The sequence below is a fragment of the Pristiophorus japonicus genome, chromosome 5, assembly GCF_044704955.1.
Source record: "Pristiophorus japonicus isolate sPriJap1 chromosome 5, sPriJap1.hap1, whole genome shotgun sequence".
In the NCBI taxonomy this organism is placed as follows: domain Eukaryota; kingdom Metazoa; phylum Chordata; class Chondrichthyes; family Pristiophoridae; genus Pristiophorus; species Pristiophorus japonicus.
Window position 1 is genome coordinate 287,251,970 of NC_091981.1, and position 16,047 is coordinate 287,268,016.

The 16,047-nt window shown below is 50.3% G+C and overlaps 1 protein-coding gene across 1 annotated transcript in view; it reads right to left on the reverse strand.

Annotated features, from left to right (window-relative positions):
* Positions 1–16,047, reverse strand: part of mindy4 (MINDY lysine 48 deubiquitinase 4) — a 278,164-nt gene that overhangs the window by 221,451 nt on the left and 40,666 nt on the right. Inside the window, exon 2 of the mRNA XM_070881748.1 lies at positions 7,666–7,785. Coding sequence (XP_070737849.1) covers positions 7,666–7,761 — 96 coding nt within the window. The 5' untranslated portion in view covers positions 7,762–7,785. The remainder of the gene's footprint in view (positions 1–7,665; positions 7,786–16,047) is intronic.

The following is a 16,047-nucleotide window of genomic DNA, read 5'->3' on the forward strand; positions in this document are numbered from 1 at the left end:
ATTGGGATTACGGAGACGTGGCTCCAGGATGATCAGGGCTGGGAACTCAACATCCAGGGGTATTCAACATTCAGGAAGGATAGAATAAAAGGAAAAGGAGGTGGGGTAGCATTGCTGATTAAAGAGGAGATTAATGCAATAGTTAGGAAAGACATTAGCTTGGATGATGTGGAATCTATATGGGTAGAGCTGCAGAACACCAAAGGGCAAAAAACATTAGTGGGAGTTGTGTACAGACCTCCAAACAGTAGTAGTGATGTTGGGGAGGGCATCAAACAGGAAATTAGGGGTGCATGCAATAAAGGTGCAGCAGTTATCATGGGTGACTTTAATATGCACATAGATTGGGCTAGCCAAACTGGAAGCAATACGGTGGAGGAGGATTTCCTGGAGTGCATAAGGGATGGTTTTCTAGACCAATATGTCGAGGAACCAACTAGGGGGGAGGCCATCTTAGACTGGGTGTTGTGTAATGAGAGAGGACTAATTAGCAATCTCATTGTGCGAGGCCCCTTGGGGAAGAGTGACCATAATATGGTGGAATTCTGCATTAGGATGGAGAATGAAACAGTTAATTCAGAGACCATGGTCCAGAACTTAAAGAAGGGTAACTTTGAAGGTATGAGGCGTGAATTGGCTAGGATAGATTGGCGAATGATACTTAAGGGGTTGACTGTGGATGGGCATTGAGAGACCGCATGGATGAACTACAACAATTGTACATTCCTGTCTGGCGTAAAAATAAAAAAGGGAAGGTGGCTCAACTGTGGCTATCAAGGGAAATCAGGGATAGTATTAAAGCCAAGGAAGTGGCATACAAATTGGCCAGAAATAGCAGCAAACCCGGGGACTGGGAGAAATTTAGAACTCAGCAGAGGAGGACAAAGGGTTTGATTGGTGCAGGGAAAATGGAGTACGAGAAGAAGCTTGCAGCGAACAGTAAGACGGATTGCAAAAGTTTCTATAGATATGTAAAGAGAAAAAGGTTAGTAAAGACAAATGTAGGTCAGAATCAGGGGAAGTCATAACGGGGAACAAAGAAATGGCAGACCAATTGAACAAGTACTTTGGTTCGGTATTCACTAAGGAAGACACAAACAACCTTCCGGATATAAAAGGGGTCAGAGGGTTAGTAAGGAGGAGGAACTGAGGGAAATCTTTATTAGTCGGGAAATTGTGTTGGGGAAATTGATGGGATTGAAGGCTGATAAATCCCCAGGGCCTGATGGACTGCATCCCAGAGTACTTAAGGAGGTGGCCTTGGAAATAGCAGATGCATTGACAGTCATTTTCCAACATTCCATTGACTCTGGATCAGTTCCTATCGAGTGGAGGGTAGCCAATGTAACCCCACTTTTTAAAAAAGGAGGGAAGAGAGAAAACAGGGAATTATAGACCGGTCAGCCTGACCTCAGTAGTGAGTAAAATGATGGAATCAATTGTTAAGGATGTCATAGCAGCACATTTGGAAAGAGGTGACATGATAGGTCCAAGTCAGCATGGATTTGTGAAAGGGAAATCATGCTTGACAAATCTTCTGGAATTTTTTGAGGATGTTTCCAGTAAAGTGGACAAGGGAGAACCAGTTGATGTGGTATATTTGGACTTTCAGAAGGCTTTCGACAAGTTCCCACACAAGAGATTAATGTGCAAAGTTAAAGCACATGGGATTGGAGGTAGTGTGCTGGCGTGGATTGAGAACTGGTTGTCAGACAGGAAGCAAAGAGTAGGAGTAAATGGGTACTTTTCAGAATGGCAGGCAGTGACTAGTGGGGTACCGCAAGGTTCTGTGCTGGGGCCCCAGCTGTTTACATTGTACATTAATGATTTAGACGAGGGGATTAAATGTAGTATCTCCAAATTTGCGGATGACACTAAGTTGGGTGGCAGTGTGAGCTGCGAGGAGGATGCTATGAGGCTGCAGAGTGACTTGGATAGGTTAGGTGAGTGGACAAATGCATGGCAGATGAAGTATAATGTGGATAAATGTGAGGTTATCGACTTTGGTGGTAAAAACAGAGAGACAGACTATTATCTGAATGGTGACAGATTAGGAAAAGGGGAGACCTGGGTGTCATGGTACATCAGTCATTGAAGGTTGGCATGCAGGTACAGCAGGCGGTTAAGAAAGCAAATGGCATGTTGGCCTTCATAGCGAGGGGTTTTGAGTACAGGGGCAGGGAGGTGTTGCTACAGTTGTACAGGGCCTTGGTGAGGCCCCACCTGGAGTATTGTGTACAGTTTTGGTCTCCTAACTTGAGGAAGGACATTCTTGCTATTGAGGGAGTGCAGCGAAGATTCACCAGACTGATTTCCGGGATGGTGGGACTGACCTATCAAGAAAGACTGGATCAACTGGGCTTGTATTCACTGGAGTTCAGAAGAATGAAAGGAGACCTCATAGAAACGTTTAAAATTCTGATGGATTTAGACAGGTTAGATGCAGGAAGAATGTTCCCAATGTTGGGGAAGTCCAGAATCAGGGGTCACAGTCTAAGGATAAGAGGTAAGCCATTTAGGACTGAGATGAGGAGAAACTTCTTCACCCAGAGAGTGGTGAACCTGTGGAATTCTCTACCACAGAAAGTAGTTGAGGCCAATTCACTAAATATATTCAAAAGGGAATTAGATGAAGTCTTACTACTAGGGGGATCAAGGGGTATGGCGAGAAAGCAGGAAGGGGGTACTGAAGTTGCATGTTAAGCCATGAACTCATTGAATGGCGGTGCAGGCTAGAAGGGCTGAATGGCCTACTCCTGCACCTATTTTCTATGTTTCTATATTAATGACTTGGATGAAGGGACCAAGTGTAATGTAGCCAAGTTTGCTGATGATACAAAGATGTGAGGGAAAGCAAGTTGTGAGGAGGACACAAAAATTCCGCAAAGGGATATAGACAGGCTAAGTGAATGGCCAAACATTTGGCAGATGGAGCATAATGTAGGAAAATATGAGGTTATCCATTTTAGCAGAAGAAATAGAAAAGCAAATTATAATTTAAATGGAGAAAAATTACAAAGTGCTTCAGTACAGAGAGACCTGGGGGTCCTTGTGCATGAAACACAAAAAGTTCATATGCAGGTACAGCAAGTAATCAGGAAGGCAAATGGAATGTTGGCCTTTATTGCAAGGGGGATAGAGTATAAAAGTAGGGAAGTTCTGCTGCAACTGTGCAGGGTAATGGTGAGGCCACACCTAGAGTACTGCGTAGTTTTGGTCTCCATTTTTAAGGAAGGATATACTTGCATTGGAGGCTGTTCAGAGAAGGTTCACAGGTTGATTCTGGAGATGAGGGGGTTGACTTATGAAGATAAGTTGAGTAGGTTGGGTCTATACTCATTGGAGTTCAGAAGAATGAAAGGTGATCTTATCAAAACAAAACATGAGAAGGCGCGACAAGTTGGTTGCAGAGAGTATATTTCCACTCATGGGGGAAACTAAAACTAGGGGACATAGTCTCAGAATAATGGGCCGCCAATTTAAAACTGAGATGAGGAGGAATTTCTTCTCTGAGGGTTGTAAATCTGTGGAATTCTCTGCCCCAGAGAGCTGTGGAGGCTGGGCCATTGAATATATTTAAGGCGGAGATAGACAGATTTTTGAGCGATAAGAGAATAAAGTGTTATGCGGAGCAGGCAGGGAAGTGGAACTGAGTCATGATCAGATCAGCCATGATCTTATTAAATGGCAGAGCAAGCTCGAGGGGCCAAATGGCCCACTCCTGCTTCTATTTCTTGTGTTCTACATAATTGCAATAAGACATTGTTACTCTTATACTCAAATCCTCTTGTAATTAAGGTCAACATACCATTTGCTTTCTTAATTGCTTGCTGTACACGCATGATAACTTTCAGTGATTCATGTACAAGGACACCCACATCCCTCTGAACACCAACATTTCCCAATCTCTCACCATTTAAAAAATACTCTACTTTTCTATTGTTCCTACCAAAGTGGATAACTTCACATTTCTCCACGTTATATTCCATTTGCCATGTTCTTGCCCACTTACTTAGCCTGTCTCTATCCCCTTGAAGTCTCTCTGCATCCTCCTCACAACTTACATTCAACCTAGCTTTGCATCATTAACAAACTTGGACATATTACATTTGGTGTTCTCATCCAAATCATTGATATAGATTGTGAATAGCTGAGACCTGAGCACTGGTGCCCCACAAGTTACATATGTAATGTAATATATCCAAGATCAGCCATGATCTTATTGAATGGCGAAGCAAGCTCGAGGGGCCGAATGGCCTACTCCTGTTCCTATTTCTTATGTTCTGCCAATCCGAAAATGACCTGTTTATTCCAACTCTCTGTTTTCTGTCAGTTTACCAATCCTCAATCCCATGAGCCCTAATTTTGTTCAATAACCTCATGTGGCACCTTATCGAATGCCTTCTGAAAATTCAAATACACCACATCCACTGGTTCCCCCTTATCTATTCTGCTAGTTACAACCTCAAAATAACAGATTTGTCAAACATGATTTCCTTTTCATAAATCCATGTTGACTTTGCCCAATCTTATTATTCTTTTCTAAGTGCCCTGTTACCATGTCCTGAATAATAGATTCTAGCGTTTTCCCTAATACTGATGTCAGGCTAACTGGTCTGTAGTTCCCCGTTTTCTCTCTCCCTCCTTTCTTAAATAGTGGGGTTACATTAGCTACTTTCCAATCTGCGGGTACCGTTCTAGAATCTGTACAATTTTAGAAGATGACTATCAATGCATCCACGAACTCTATAGCCACCTCTTTCAAAACTCAAGGATGTAGACGATCAGGTCCAGGGGATTTATTGGCTTACAGTGCCATTAATTTCTCAGCACCATTTTTTTTTACTAATACTAATTTCTTTCAGTTCTTCATTCTCGCTAGACCCTTGGTTCTCTATTATTTCCAGGAGTTTTTTTCCATCTTCTTCCGTGAAGACAGACACAAAGTATTTGTTTAATTTCTCTTCCATTTCCTTATTCCCTATTATAATTTCTCCTGTCTCAGCCTGCAGGCGATCCACATTTACTTTTGCTAATCTTTTCCTTTTTAAATAGCTAAAGATGCTTTTACAGTCTGTTTTTATGTCTCTCGCTAGTTTCTCAAATTCTATTTTCCCTTTTTTTTTAATCAATTTCTTGGTCCTTCTTTGCTGAATTCTAAAATCTTCCCAATCCTCTGGCTAACTGCTCTTTTTGGCAACATTATAAGCCTCTTCCTTTGATCTAATACTATCTTTAACTTCTCGTTAGCCACGGTTGTGCCACTTTTCCTGTGGGGTTTCTGTGCCTTAAAAAAGGAATAAATATCTGTTGTAAATTATTAATTCTTTAAATGCTAGCCATTTCTTATCATACCTTTTAATGTAGTTTCCCAATCTACCTCAGCTAACTCTTCCCTCATACCCATGTAGTTTGCTTTGTTTAGATTTCAGACCCTAGTTTCAGATTTCACTTTCAAACTTAATATAAAATTCTATCATATTATGGTCACTCTTCCCTAAGGGCCCCTTTACTACAAGGTTATTAATTAACCCTTCCTTTCTCATTGCACAATACTAGATCTAAAGTAGCCTGTTAACTCATTGGTTCCTCAACATACTGATCTAGAAAACCATCTTGTATACATTCCATGAATTCATCCTCCACACTATTATTGCAAATTTGGTTTGCCCAGTCTATATGTAGATTAAAGTCCAGCATTATTACAGTTTGTAACCACGTCAAACCTATTCATTTTTAACAGCGTAATTAATCAATCTATTTTGTTGCAAATGCTTTGCACATTCAGATATAGTGCCTTTAGCTTTGACTTATTTCTATTTTTCCCTTAATCACAAAATCCTTATTACCTTTCTTACTCTCCCCGTCCCTTTCTGACACACTCTGCTTATTTTTACCCAAAACTCTGCTCTGTTCTAGAGCCTTGACATTTCTCTTGCTGTTTTTAAATGTATTCTTTCCTGAATCCTCCCAACCCCCACTTAATCATCTTCATCAACTACCTTAATGCAGTGAGTCGTCAAAAGGCTTAATTCTCTCTAGATAATGTGAAGATCGATGAATGATTTCCACCTACAAGAGATACAAAATCTGAATGCCATTCAATTGCTTAGTTTGGTAATCGCACATGATTTACGTAGGGGCGAACAGGTAGCAAATACATTTGGAAAAGCTGGTAGAAGAGTGGAAAACTTCAACGGGGGAAAAAAAAATAGAATCTGACATGCTTATCACCATCTACAGGTTCAGCATTCTAGAAGAAGCCTAGAACAATGAATGATAGAATATTGCAGCCACGCTTGGAAAGTTGTACAGAAACCCCATCTCCAGTTCTTCAACTCAGTGAAAAACCATGTAGACAAATTAATTTGATGAGGGCTTACTCCATGTCAAGAGTCTATGCTCGTGCTGGGAGGTCAATGCTCTGTAGCTTACAGGAGTCTAACCATAGCACACTTCAAGATTTGTTAACCAAGACTGACACATACAAGGGTCGGTAAAAGAACCAGGGGGAATATATGAGGAGACATTAGAACAACTTGTTCTAATCTGGAATGCACTGCCTAAAAGGGTGGTGAAAGCAGATTTATAGTAACTTTCAAAAGGGGAGAAAACTGAAGGGCTATGGGAAAAAGAGATGAGGGGAATGGGGCTAATTGAACAGCTCTATCAAAGAGCCGGCACAGGCACGATGGGCCAAATGGCCTCCTTCTGTGCTGTAAGATTCTATGATTCTCTATGTTTTACCTACCCAAAAACAATGCTTCAAGGTCTGCTTACCTATAGGCCACATAGGCTTGCTTTAAATGTTGGACAGTGAAACATGCATTTTTCTGCTATTCAACAGGTACAGACGCAGGATACAGTCCACAGAGGAACAAAACCCCATTAAGGCAGCTTGCGACGGAATACTGGATCATCAAGCTCAGTCTGTAAATGGAGACAGTGCTTGTAAGCCATCGTTGATCGCACTGGTTTTGACATTCATTCCTTTTATTGCAAGGGGGATGGAGTATAAAAGTAGGGAAGTCTTACTACAACTGTACAGGGCGTTGGTGAGACCACACTTGGAGTACTGTGTACAGTTTTGGTCTCCTGATTTACGGAGGGATATACTTGCATTGGAGGCAGTTCAGAGAAGGTTCACGAGGTTGATTCCAGAGATGAAGGGGTTGTCTTATGAAGAAAGGTTGAGCCTATACTCATTGGAGTTTAGAAGAATGAGAGGTGATCTTATTGAATCGTGTTAGATTCTGAGGGGCCTGTACAGGGTAGATGCAGAGAGGATGTTTCCCCTCATGAGGGAATCTAGAACTAGGGGGCACAGTTTCAGAATAAGGGGTCGCACATTTAAAACTGAGATGAGGAGGAATTTATTCTCAGAAGGTCGTGAATCTTTGGAATTCTCTGCCCTAGAGAGCTGTGGAGGCTGGGTCATTGAACATATTTAAAGGTGGAGATAGACAGATTTTTGAAGGATAAGGGAGTCAAGGGTTATGGAGAGCAGTCAGGGAAGTGGAGTTGCAGCTAAGATCAGATCAGCCATGAACTTATTGAATGGCGGAGCGAGCTCGAGGGGCTAAAAGACCTACTCCTGCTCCTTTTCCTTATGTTCTTATTACCTCCCGTCATTCATTCAGCAAATGAAGTGCAATCCTTATTCACCTTGTTCTGTCTGTAAAGCGATTCCAGGTGCAACATTTTCTTCAGCTCATTCCGGGTATTAATGCTGGTCTCTGTGCGTGGCAGCTCCTGGTCCATGGCAGAAATGGTCTTCTTTAAACCCTGCAGAGGAAGGCGGGGAGGGGGAAATTATATTCAACTGTAAAAGCATTTATTTGTTTACTTCTTACTGGAACAGATCATTTCAGATCTCAGTCATACAATTATTAGTGATGTACATCTTCTAGGAGGTAGAAATCCTGGAGCCGGCTGAATTCTTTCCTTGCAATTTTTGAGCCTCTGATCCCTTTGTACGTCATCATTTATACCCAGCGCAGCACTGCCATATAAAGTTTCTGATTGCCCCCAAAAGAACCATTTTAAGAACATAAAAAAATAAAAGCAGGATAAACGGCCCCTCAAGCCTACTCCGCCATACAATAAGATCGTGGCCGATTTACCTCAGCTTCACTTTCTCGCACTATCCCTCGATTCCCTTAGTGTCCAAAAATGTTATGCATCTCCAGTCTTGAATATACTCAACGACTGAGAATCCACAACCTGCTGGGGTAGAGAATTCCAAAGATTCACAACCCTCTGAGTGAAGAAATATCTCCTCAGCTCAGTCCTAAATGGCGAGCTCCTTATCTTGAGACACTGATCCCAAGCTCTGGACTCCAGAGCCAGGGGAATGAGCCTCAGCATCTAGCCTGTCAAGCCCTTTAAGAATATTATACTTTTCAATGAGATCACCTCTCATTCTTCTAAACTCCAGATAGTATCGGCCCAATCTACTCAATCTCTCCTCATAGAACAACCCTCTCAACTCATTTTCCACTGGCTAAACATGCAATACCGTATTATCACCTTATCTGAGAGCAGCAACTCACCTTTAAGGATTACCTGTCTAGATTTTCTTTTCCAATCACCTTTGGCAAATGACAACAACAAAAAAATCCATATCGACCAACAATACCAGGCTCTTTCTAATTGTGAATTCCTTGGAATTCGCAATCAATTGCATGATAAATGCTTTTCTGGTCAAATTCTACAGGGATATTTGTAAATTTTCAACACTTAAAAAAAAAGTTATTTATAAATCATAAAAAATTTCCGAGAAGTAATATATAATATTTTTAGAAGTGCAGAATGCCCCCGATAACTCAGAGTGTAAATTAAATAGGTGGGATACTGAGCCATTCACACCACAGTTCATTCTGTTGGCTGATCTCAACCAGGGTAGTAGATTTTTTTTAATTCACTCGCAAGGCCGGCATTTATTGCCCATCCCTAATTGCCCTTGAGAAGGTGGTGGTGAGCCACTGCCTTGAACACAACCGAGTGGCAGAGGGTAGTTCAGAGTCAACCAAATTGCTGTGGGTCTGGAGTCACATAGTCCAGACCAGGTAAGGGCAGCAGATTTCCTTCCCGAAAGGGAATGAAAGAATGAAAGAAAGAATGAAAGAATGACCACTGGACGTCTCAAAGTGCTTTACAGCCAATGAAGTACTTTTGGAGTGTAGTCACTGTTGTAATGTAGGAATTAGTGAACCAGATGGGTTTTTACGACAATCCAGCAGTTTTATGGTTACCAATACTGATACTAGCTTTTTATTACAGATTTAATTAACTTACTGAATTTAAATTCCCCAGATTTGAGTGCCAGATTATTGGCCCAGGCCTCTGAATTATTCGTCCAGTAACGTAACTACGATACCACCATACCCCACACAGCAAGTAAGCTTACTGTATCTTTAGTTATGATGGGGGCAGGGGCAGAAAGGGGTTCCCACTCCTGATCACTAACTAGTGAGACATGCATAAAGGCAGGAATATTTACTGATGTGCAAATATGTCATTATATATTAGAGAACAACAGTTTGAATTTGGAGCCTAGATTTAAATCAATAATTATTGTCTTGGGAGCGTGTTCAAGTATATGCACTGCTCCAATATGTTGCTAAGTATTTTACACAAGGACCAAACAGGGCCTGAGAACCAAAGCAAAGCAAACATTTTTTTGCTGCGATCCAAGATATTTCCAGTGAAATCTGCAATACATTCGGATAAGCTCTGGGACAGTTGTTGTCAGATCCGAGGCACGTTCTGCATAGACGTTATGCTAAACCTTTACAAATCACTCGTTAGGCATCAGCTGGCATATGGTGTCTAATTCTGGGCACCACACTTTAGGAAGAATGTCAAGGCCTTGGAGAGGGATCAGAGGAGTTTTACTAGAATGGTACCAGGGATGAAGAACTCACAGGAAAGACCAGAGAGGCTGGGAATGTCCTCCTTAGAGCAGAGAAGGTTAAGGGGAAATTTAATAGAGAAATCAAAATTATTTTGATGAGTAAATAAGGAAAAACTGTAACCAGAGATCACAAATTTAAGATAATTGGCAAAAGAATCAGAGGGGAATTAAGGAGATTTTTTTTTAAAGCGAGTTCTTGTGATCTGGAATGTACTGCCTGAAAGGGAAGCAGATTCAATACTAACTTTTAAAAGAGAATGGATAAATACTTAAAATGGAAACATGTATGGGGAAAGAGCAGGGAGAGTGCGACTAACTGAATTGCTCTTTCAAAGAGCTGGCCGAGGCACGATGGGAGAAACGGTTTCCTTCTGTGCTGTAAGATTCTATTTCTCAATCCGATATAGGAACATATGAACAGGAGGAGACCACTTAGCCCCTCGAGTTTTTCCACCATTCAATTAAATCATGGCTGTATCTTAACTCCATATACCTGCGTAGCCCATACTGAACAAAACTAAATATATGTGCAACATTCACTCTCAAATCTACAATATTTACCCATCGAGGATTCATTTCTAATTAGCATACAGGACAACCCCATGCCGCTCCCCATCTTTAGCCCTACACTTATTTCCCTCTTATCCCAATATTCTTCTATTCCCTCTTCTCTCCCTCTAAACCCATTCATCTCTCCCCCTCCTCCCCGTCACCCTCTGCTTCTATCCCCATCTTTCTAACCCCCCTCCCCCATTTCCCTCTCCCTCCAATCACCTCCCTTTCCTATTCCCGCATCCCTCTCTCCCCCTCCCCATCCCTCCCTCCCTCCCCCCACTCTCCCCATCCTCCCCATCCCTCTCGTCCCCTCTCCATCTTCCCCCCCCCCATCTCCATCACCCCCCATCTCCCTCTCCCTCCCCCTCCCATCTGCCCATCCCCTCCTACCCCCATCTCCCCATCCTCTCTCTCTCTCTCCCACCCATCCCTCTCCCCCCCCCCATCCCCTACTCCCCACCACCTCCTCCCCCCCCTCAACTTCCCCAACAATCCCTCTCCCCCCATCCCTCTCTCCCCCCCCCACCCCTACTTCCCACCCCCTCCTCCCCCCCTCATCTTCCCCACCAATCCCTCTCCCCCCCCATCCCCCTCTCTCCCCCCCATCCCCCTCTCCTATCTCCCCCTCTCACTCCCCCCCCCATCTCCCCCCATCCCTCTCTCCCCCATCTCACCCCATCCCTCTCTCCCCCATCTCACCCCATCCCTCTCTCCCCCATCTCCCTCCCGCCCTCCTCCCCCCCCATCCACCCCGCTCACTCCCCCCCCATCCAACCCTCTCATTCCCCCCCATCTCCCCCTCTCCCCCCATCTCTACCCCATCCCTCTCTCCCCCCATCTCTACCCCATCCCTCTCTCCCCCCATCTCCACTCCATCCCTCTCCCCCCATCTCCACCCCATCCCTCTCTCCCCCCATCCCTCTCTCCCCCCATCTCCACCCCATCCCTCTCTCCCTCCATCTCCCCCTCTCACTAACCCCCATCTCCCCCTCACTTCCCCCCTCTCACTCCCCCCCCCATCCACCCCTCTCACTCCCCCCCATCCCCCTCTCACTCCCCCCCATCCCCCTCTCCACCCCTCTCATTCCCCCATCCCCCTCTCACTCCACCCCATCCCTCTCTTCCCCCCCATCCCACCTCTCCCCCCATCCCCCTCTCCACCCCTCTCACACCACCCCATCCCTCTCTCCCCCCCATCCCACCTCTCACCCCCCCATCCCCCCCTCTCACGCCCTCATCCATCCCTCTCACTCCCCCACATCCCCCCTCCCCAATCCCTCTCTCCTGCCCATCCCCCATCCCTCTCCTCCCCATCCCTCCCTCTCACTCCCTCCATCCCTCTCACTCCCCCCCCATCCACCCCTCTCACACCCCCCATCCCACCCTCCCCCCCATCCCCATCCTCTCACTCCCCCCCCATCCCTCCCCTCACTCCCCCCCCATCCCCATCCCTCTCTCACTGCCCCCATCCCTCTCCCCCCCCATCCACCCCTCTCACTCCCCCCCATCCCCAACTCTCACTCCCCCCATCCCCAACTCTCACTCCCCCCATCCCCAACTCTCACTCCCCCCCATCCCCCCCTCACACTCCCCCCACCCATCCCCCCCCCCTCACTGCCCCTCCCCCCATCCCTCTCACTCCCCCTCCCCCCCATCCCTCTCTCACTCCCCCCATCCATCCCTCTCACTCCCCCCACCCTCTCACTCCCCCACATCCCGATCTCCCCCCATCCCCCTCTCACTCCCCCCCATCCCTCTCTTCCCCCCCATCCCTCCCCCCACTCCCCCCCCATCCCTCCCTTCCCCCCCATCCGTCCCCTCTCACTCCCCCCCCATCCCCCCCTCTCACTCCTCCCCATCCCTCTCCCCTCCATCCCCCCATCTCCTCCCATCCCTCTCTCCCCCCCCCATTTCCCCCCCCTCTCACTCCCCCCATCCCTCTCTCCCCCCCCCATCCCCTCTCTCACTCCCCCCCATCCCTCCCTCTCCCCCCACCCCCCCTCTCACTCCCCCCCCATCCCTCCCTCTCACCCCCCCAATCCCCCTCTCACCCCCCCCAATCCCCCTCTCACCCCCCCAATCCCCCCCATCCCCCCTCTCACCCCCCATCCCTCTCTCACTCCCCCCATCCATCCCTCTCACTCCCCCCACCCTCTCACTCCCCCCACCCTCTCACTCCCCCACATCCCGATCTCCCCCCATCCCCCTCTCACTCCCCCCCATCCCTCTCTTCCCCCCCATCCCTCCCCTCTCACTCCCCCCCATCCCTCCCTTCCCCCCCATCCGTCCCCTCTCACTCCCCCCCCATCCCCCCCTCTCACTCCTCCCCATCCCTCTCTCCCCTCCATCCCCCCATCTCCTCCCATCCCTCTCTCCCCCCCATTTCCCCCCCCCTCTCACTCCCCCCATCCCTCTCTCCCCCCCCCATCCCCCTCTCTCACTCCCCCCCATCCCTCCCTCTCCCCCCACCCCCCCTCTCACTCCCCCCATCCCTCCCTCTCACCCCCCCAATCCCCCTCTCACCCCCCCCAATCCCCCTCACTCCCCCAATCCCCCTCTCACCCCCCCAATCCCCCTCTCCTCCCTCTCTCCCCCCCATCCCCCCTCTCACCCCCCATCCCTCTCTACCCCCATCCCCCCACCCATCCCTCTCACACCTTCTCTCCCCCTCGCTCCCCTCATCTCTCTCCCCCTCTCCCAACCTCCCCCCTCCCCATCTCCCTCCAACCCACATCCCCTCCCCCTCACCAGCCCCCTCCCTCCCCCAGCCGCCCCCAGCTCCCTCTGCACCCCCCCCAGCTCCCTCCCCATCCCCCTCTACCCCCCCGCTCCCTCCCCATCCCCCTCTCTCCCCTCCCTCCCTCCCCATCCCGCTCTCCACCCCCCCCCACCCCCTCTCCCCCCACCTGCTCCCTTCCCATCCCCCTCTTCCCCCCCCCATCCTCCTCTTCCCCCCCCATCCCCCTCTCCCCGCCCCAGCTCCCTCTCCCCGCCCCACATCCCCCCTCCAGCTCCCTCTCCCCCCCCATCCCCAACTCCCTCCCGATCCCCCTCTCCCCTCCCCCCCCACCCAGCTCCCTCCCGATCCCCCTCTCCCCCCCTACCCAGCTCCCTCCCCATCCCCCTCTCCCCCCCGACCCAGCTCCCTCCCCATCCCCCTCCCACCCAGCTCCCTCCCGATCCCCCTCCCCACCCAGCTCCCTCCCGATCCCCCTCCCCACCCAGCTCCCTCCCGATCCTCCTCTCCCCCCCTACCCAGCTCCCTCCCCATCCCCCTCTCCCCCCCGACCCAGCTCCCTCCCCATCCCCCTCTCCCCCCCCCCCCCCCATCCAGCTCCCTCCCCATCCCCATCAGCTCCCTCCCCATCCCCCTCTCCCACCCCCACCCAGCTCCCTCCCCATCCCCCTCAGCTCCCTCCCCATCCCCCTCTCCCCCCCCTCCAGCTCCCTCCCCATCCCCCTCTCCCCCGCCAGCTCCCTCCCCATCCCCCATCCCTTCTCTCCCCTCCCCTCTCTCCACCCCATCTCCCCCCATCTTTCTTTCCCCCGCTCTCCGCCCCATCCCTCTCTCCCCCGCTCTCCCCCTTCCCTCTCTCTCCCCCAATCCCTCTCTCCCCCCTCCCCATCCCTCTTCCCTCCCCCTACCCTCTCCCCCGTTTCCTCTCCCCCACCCCGCTCTCCCCTCCCCCCCCCACATCCCTCTCTCTCCCATCCCTCTCTTCCCCCCGCTCATTCTCTCCCATCCCTCTCTTCCCCCCTCTCATTCTCTCCCATCCCCTCTTCCCCCCTCTCATTCTCTCCCATCCCTCTCTTCCCCCCTCTCATTCTCTCCCATCCCTCTCTTCCCCCCTCTCATTCTCTCCCATCCCTCTCTTCCCCCCTCTCATTCTCCCATCCCTCTCTTCCCCCCTCTCATTCTCTCCCATCCCTCTCTTCCCCCCTCTCATTCTCTCCCATCCCTCTCTTTCCCCCCTCTCATTCTCTCCCATCCCTCTCTTCCCCCCTCTCATTCTCTCCCATCCCTCTCTTCCCCCCTCTCATTCTCTCCCATCCCTCTCTTCCCCCCTCATTCTCTCCCATCCCTCTCATTCTCCCATCCCTCTCATTCTCTCCCATCCCTCTCATTCTCTCCCATCCCTCTCATTCTCTCCCATCCCTCTCATTCTCTCCCATCCCTCTCTCCCCCCTCTCATTCTCTCCCATCCCCCTCTTCCCCCCTCTCATTCTCTCCCATCCCCCCTCTCATTCTCTCCCATCCCCCCTCTCATTCTCTCCCATCCCTCTCTTTCCCCCCTCTCATTCTCTCCCATCCCTCTCTTCCCCTCTCTCATTCTCTCCCATCCCCCTCTTCCCCCCTCTCATTCTCTCCCATCCCTCTCTTCCCCCCCTCTCATTCTCTCCCATCCCACCTCTCATTCCATCCCTCTCTCCCCCCTCATTCTCTCCCATCCCCCCTCTCATTCCATCCCTCTCTTCCCCTCTCTCATTCTCTCCCATCCCCCCTCTCATTCCATCCCTCTCTTCCCCTCTCTCATTCTCTCCGATCCCCCCTCTCATTCCATCCCTCTCTTACCCCCTCACTCACTCTCCGCCCATATCCCTCGCTCACCCCATCTCCCTCCAACCCCGTCTCCCCCCATCCTTCTCTCCCCTTCCCATCTCCCCCCCCCATCCTTTCCTTCCCTCCCCTCCCCATCTCCCCCCCCTTCCACCCCCCCCCATCCCCTCCCCATCTCCCCACCCCCATCTCCCCCCCCCATCCTTTCCTCCCCCCCCATCCTTCCCTCCCCTCCCCATCTCCCCCCCATCCTTCCCTCCCCTCCCCATCTCCCCCCCCCCCATCCTTCCCTCTCCTCCCCCCACCCATCCTTCCCTCTCCTCCCCCCACCCATCCTTCCCTCCCCCCACCCATCCTTCCCTCCCCTCCCCATCTCCCCCCCATCCTTCCCTCTCCTCCCCCCCCCATCCTTCCCCTCCCTCCCCCCCCATCCTTCCCTCCCCTCCCCCCCCATCCTTCCCTCCCCCCCCCATCCTTCCCTCCCCTCCCCCCCATCCTTCCCTTCCCTCCCCCCATCCTTCCCTTCCCTCCCCCCCATCCTTCCCTTCCCTCCCCTCTCCCCCCATCCTTCCCTTCCCTCCCCTCTCCCCCCATCCTTCCCTCCCCTCTCCCCCCATCCTTCCCTCCCTCTCCCCCCATCCTTCCCTCCCCTCTCCCCCCATCCTTCCCTCCCCTCTCCCCCCATCCTTCCCTCCCCTCTCCCCCCATCCTTCCCTCCCCTCTCCCCCATCCTTCCCTCCCCTCTCCCCCCATCCTTCCCTCCCCATCTCCCCCCCATCCTTCCCTCCCTCCCCATCTCCCCCCCCCCATCCTTCCCTCCCTCCCCATCTCCCCTCCCCCATCCTTCCCTGCCCTCCCCATCTCCCCTCCCCATCTCCCCCCCCCATCCTTCCCTCCCCATCCTTCCCCTCCCCTCCCCATCCCCCATCCTTCCATCCCCTCCCCATCTCCCCCCCCAATCTCCCCCCCCCATCCTTCCCTCCCCTCCCCATCTCCCCCCCCCATCCTTCCCCTCCCC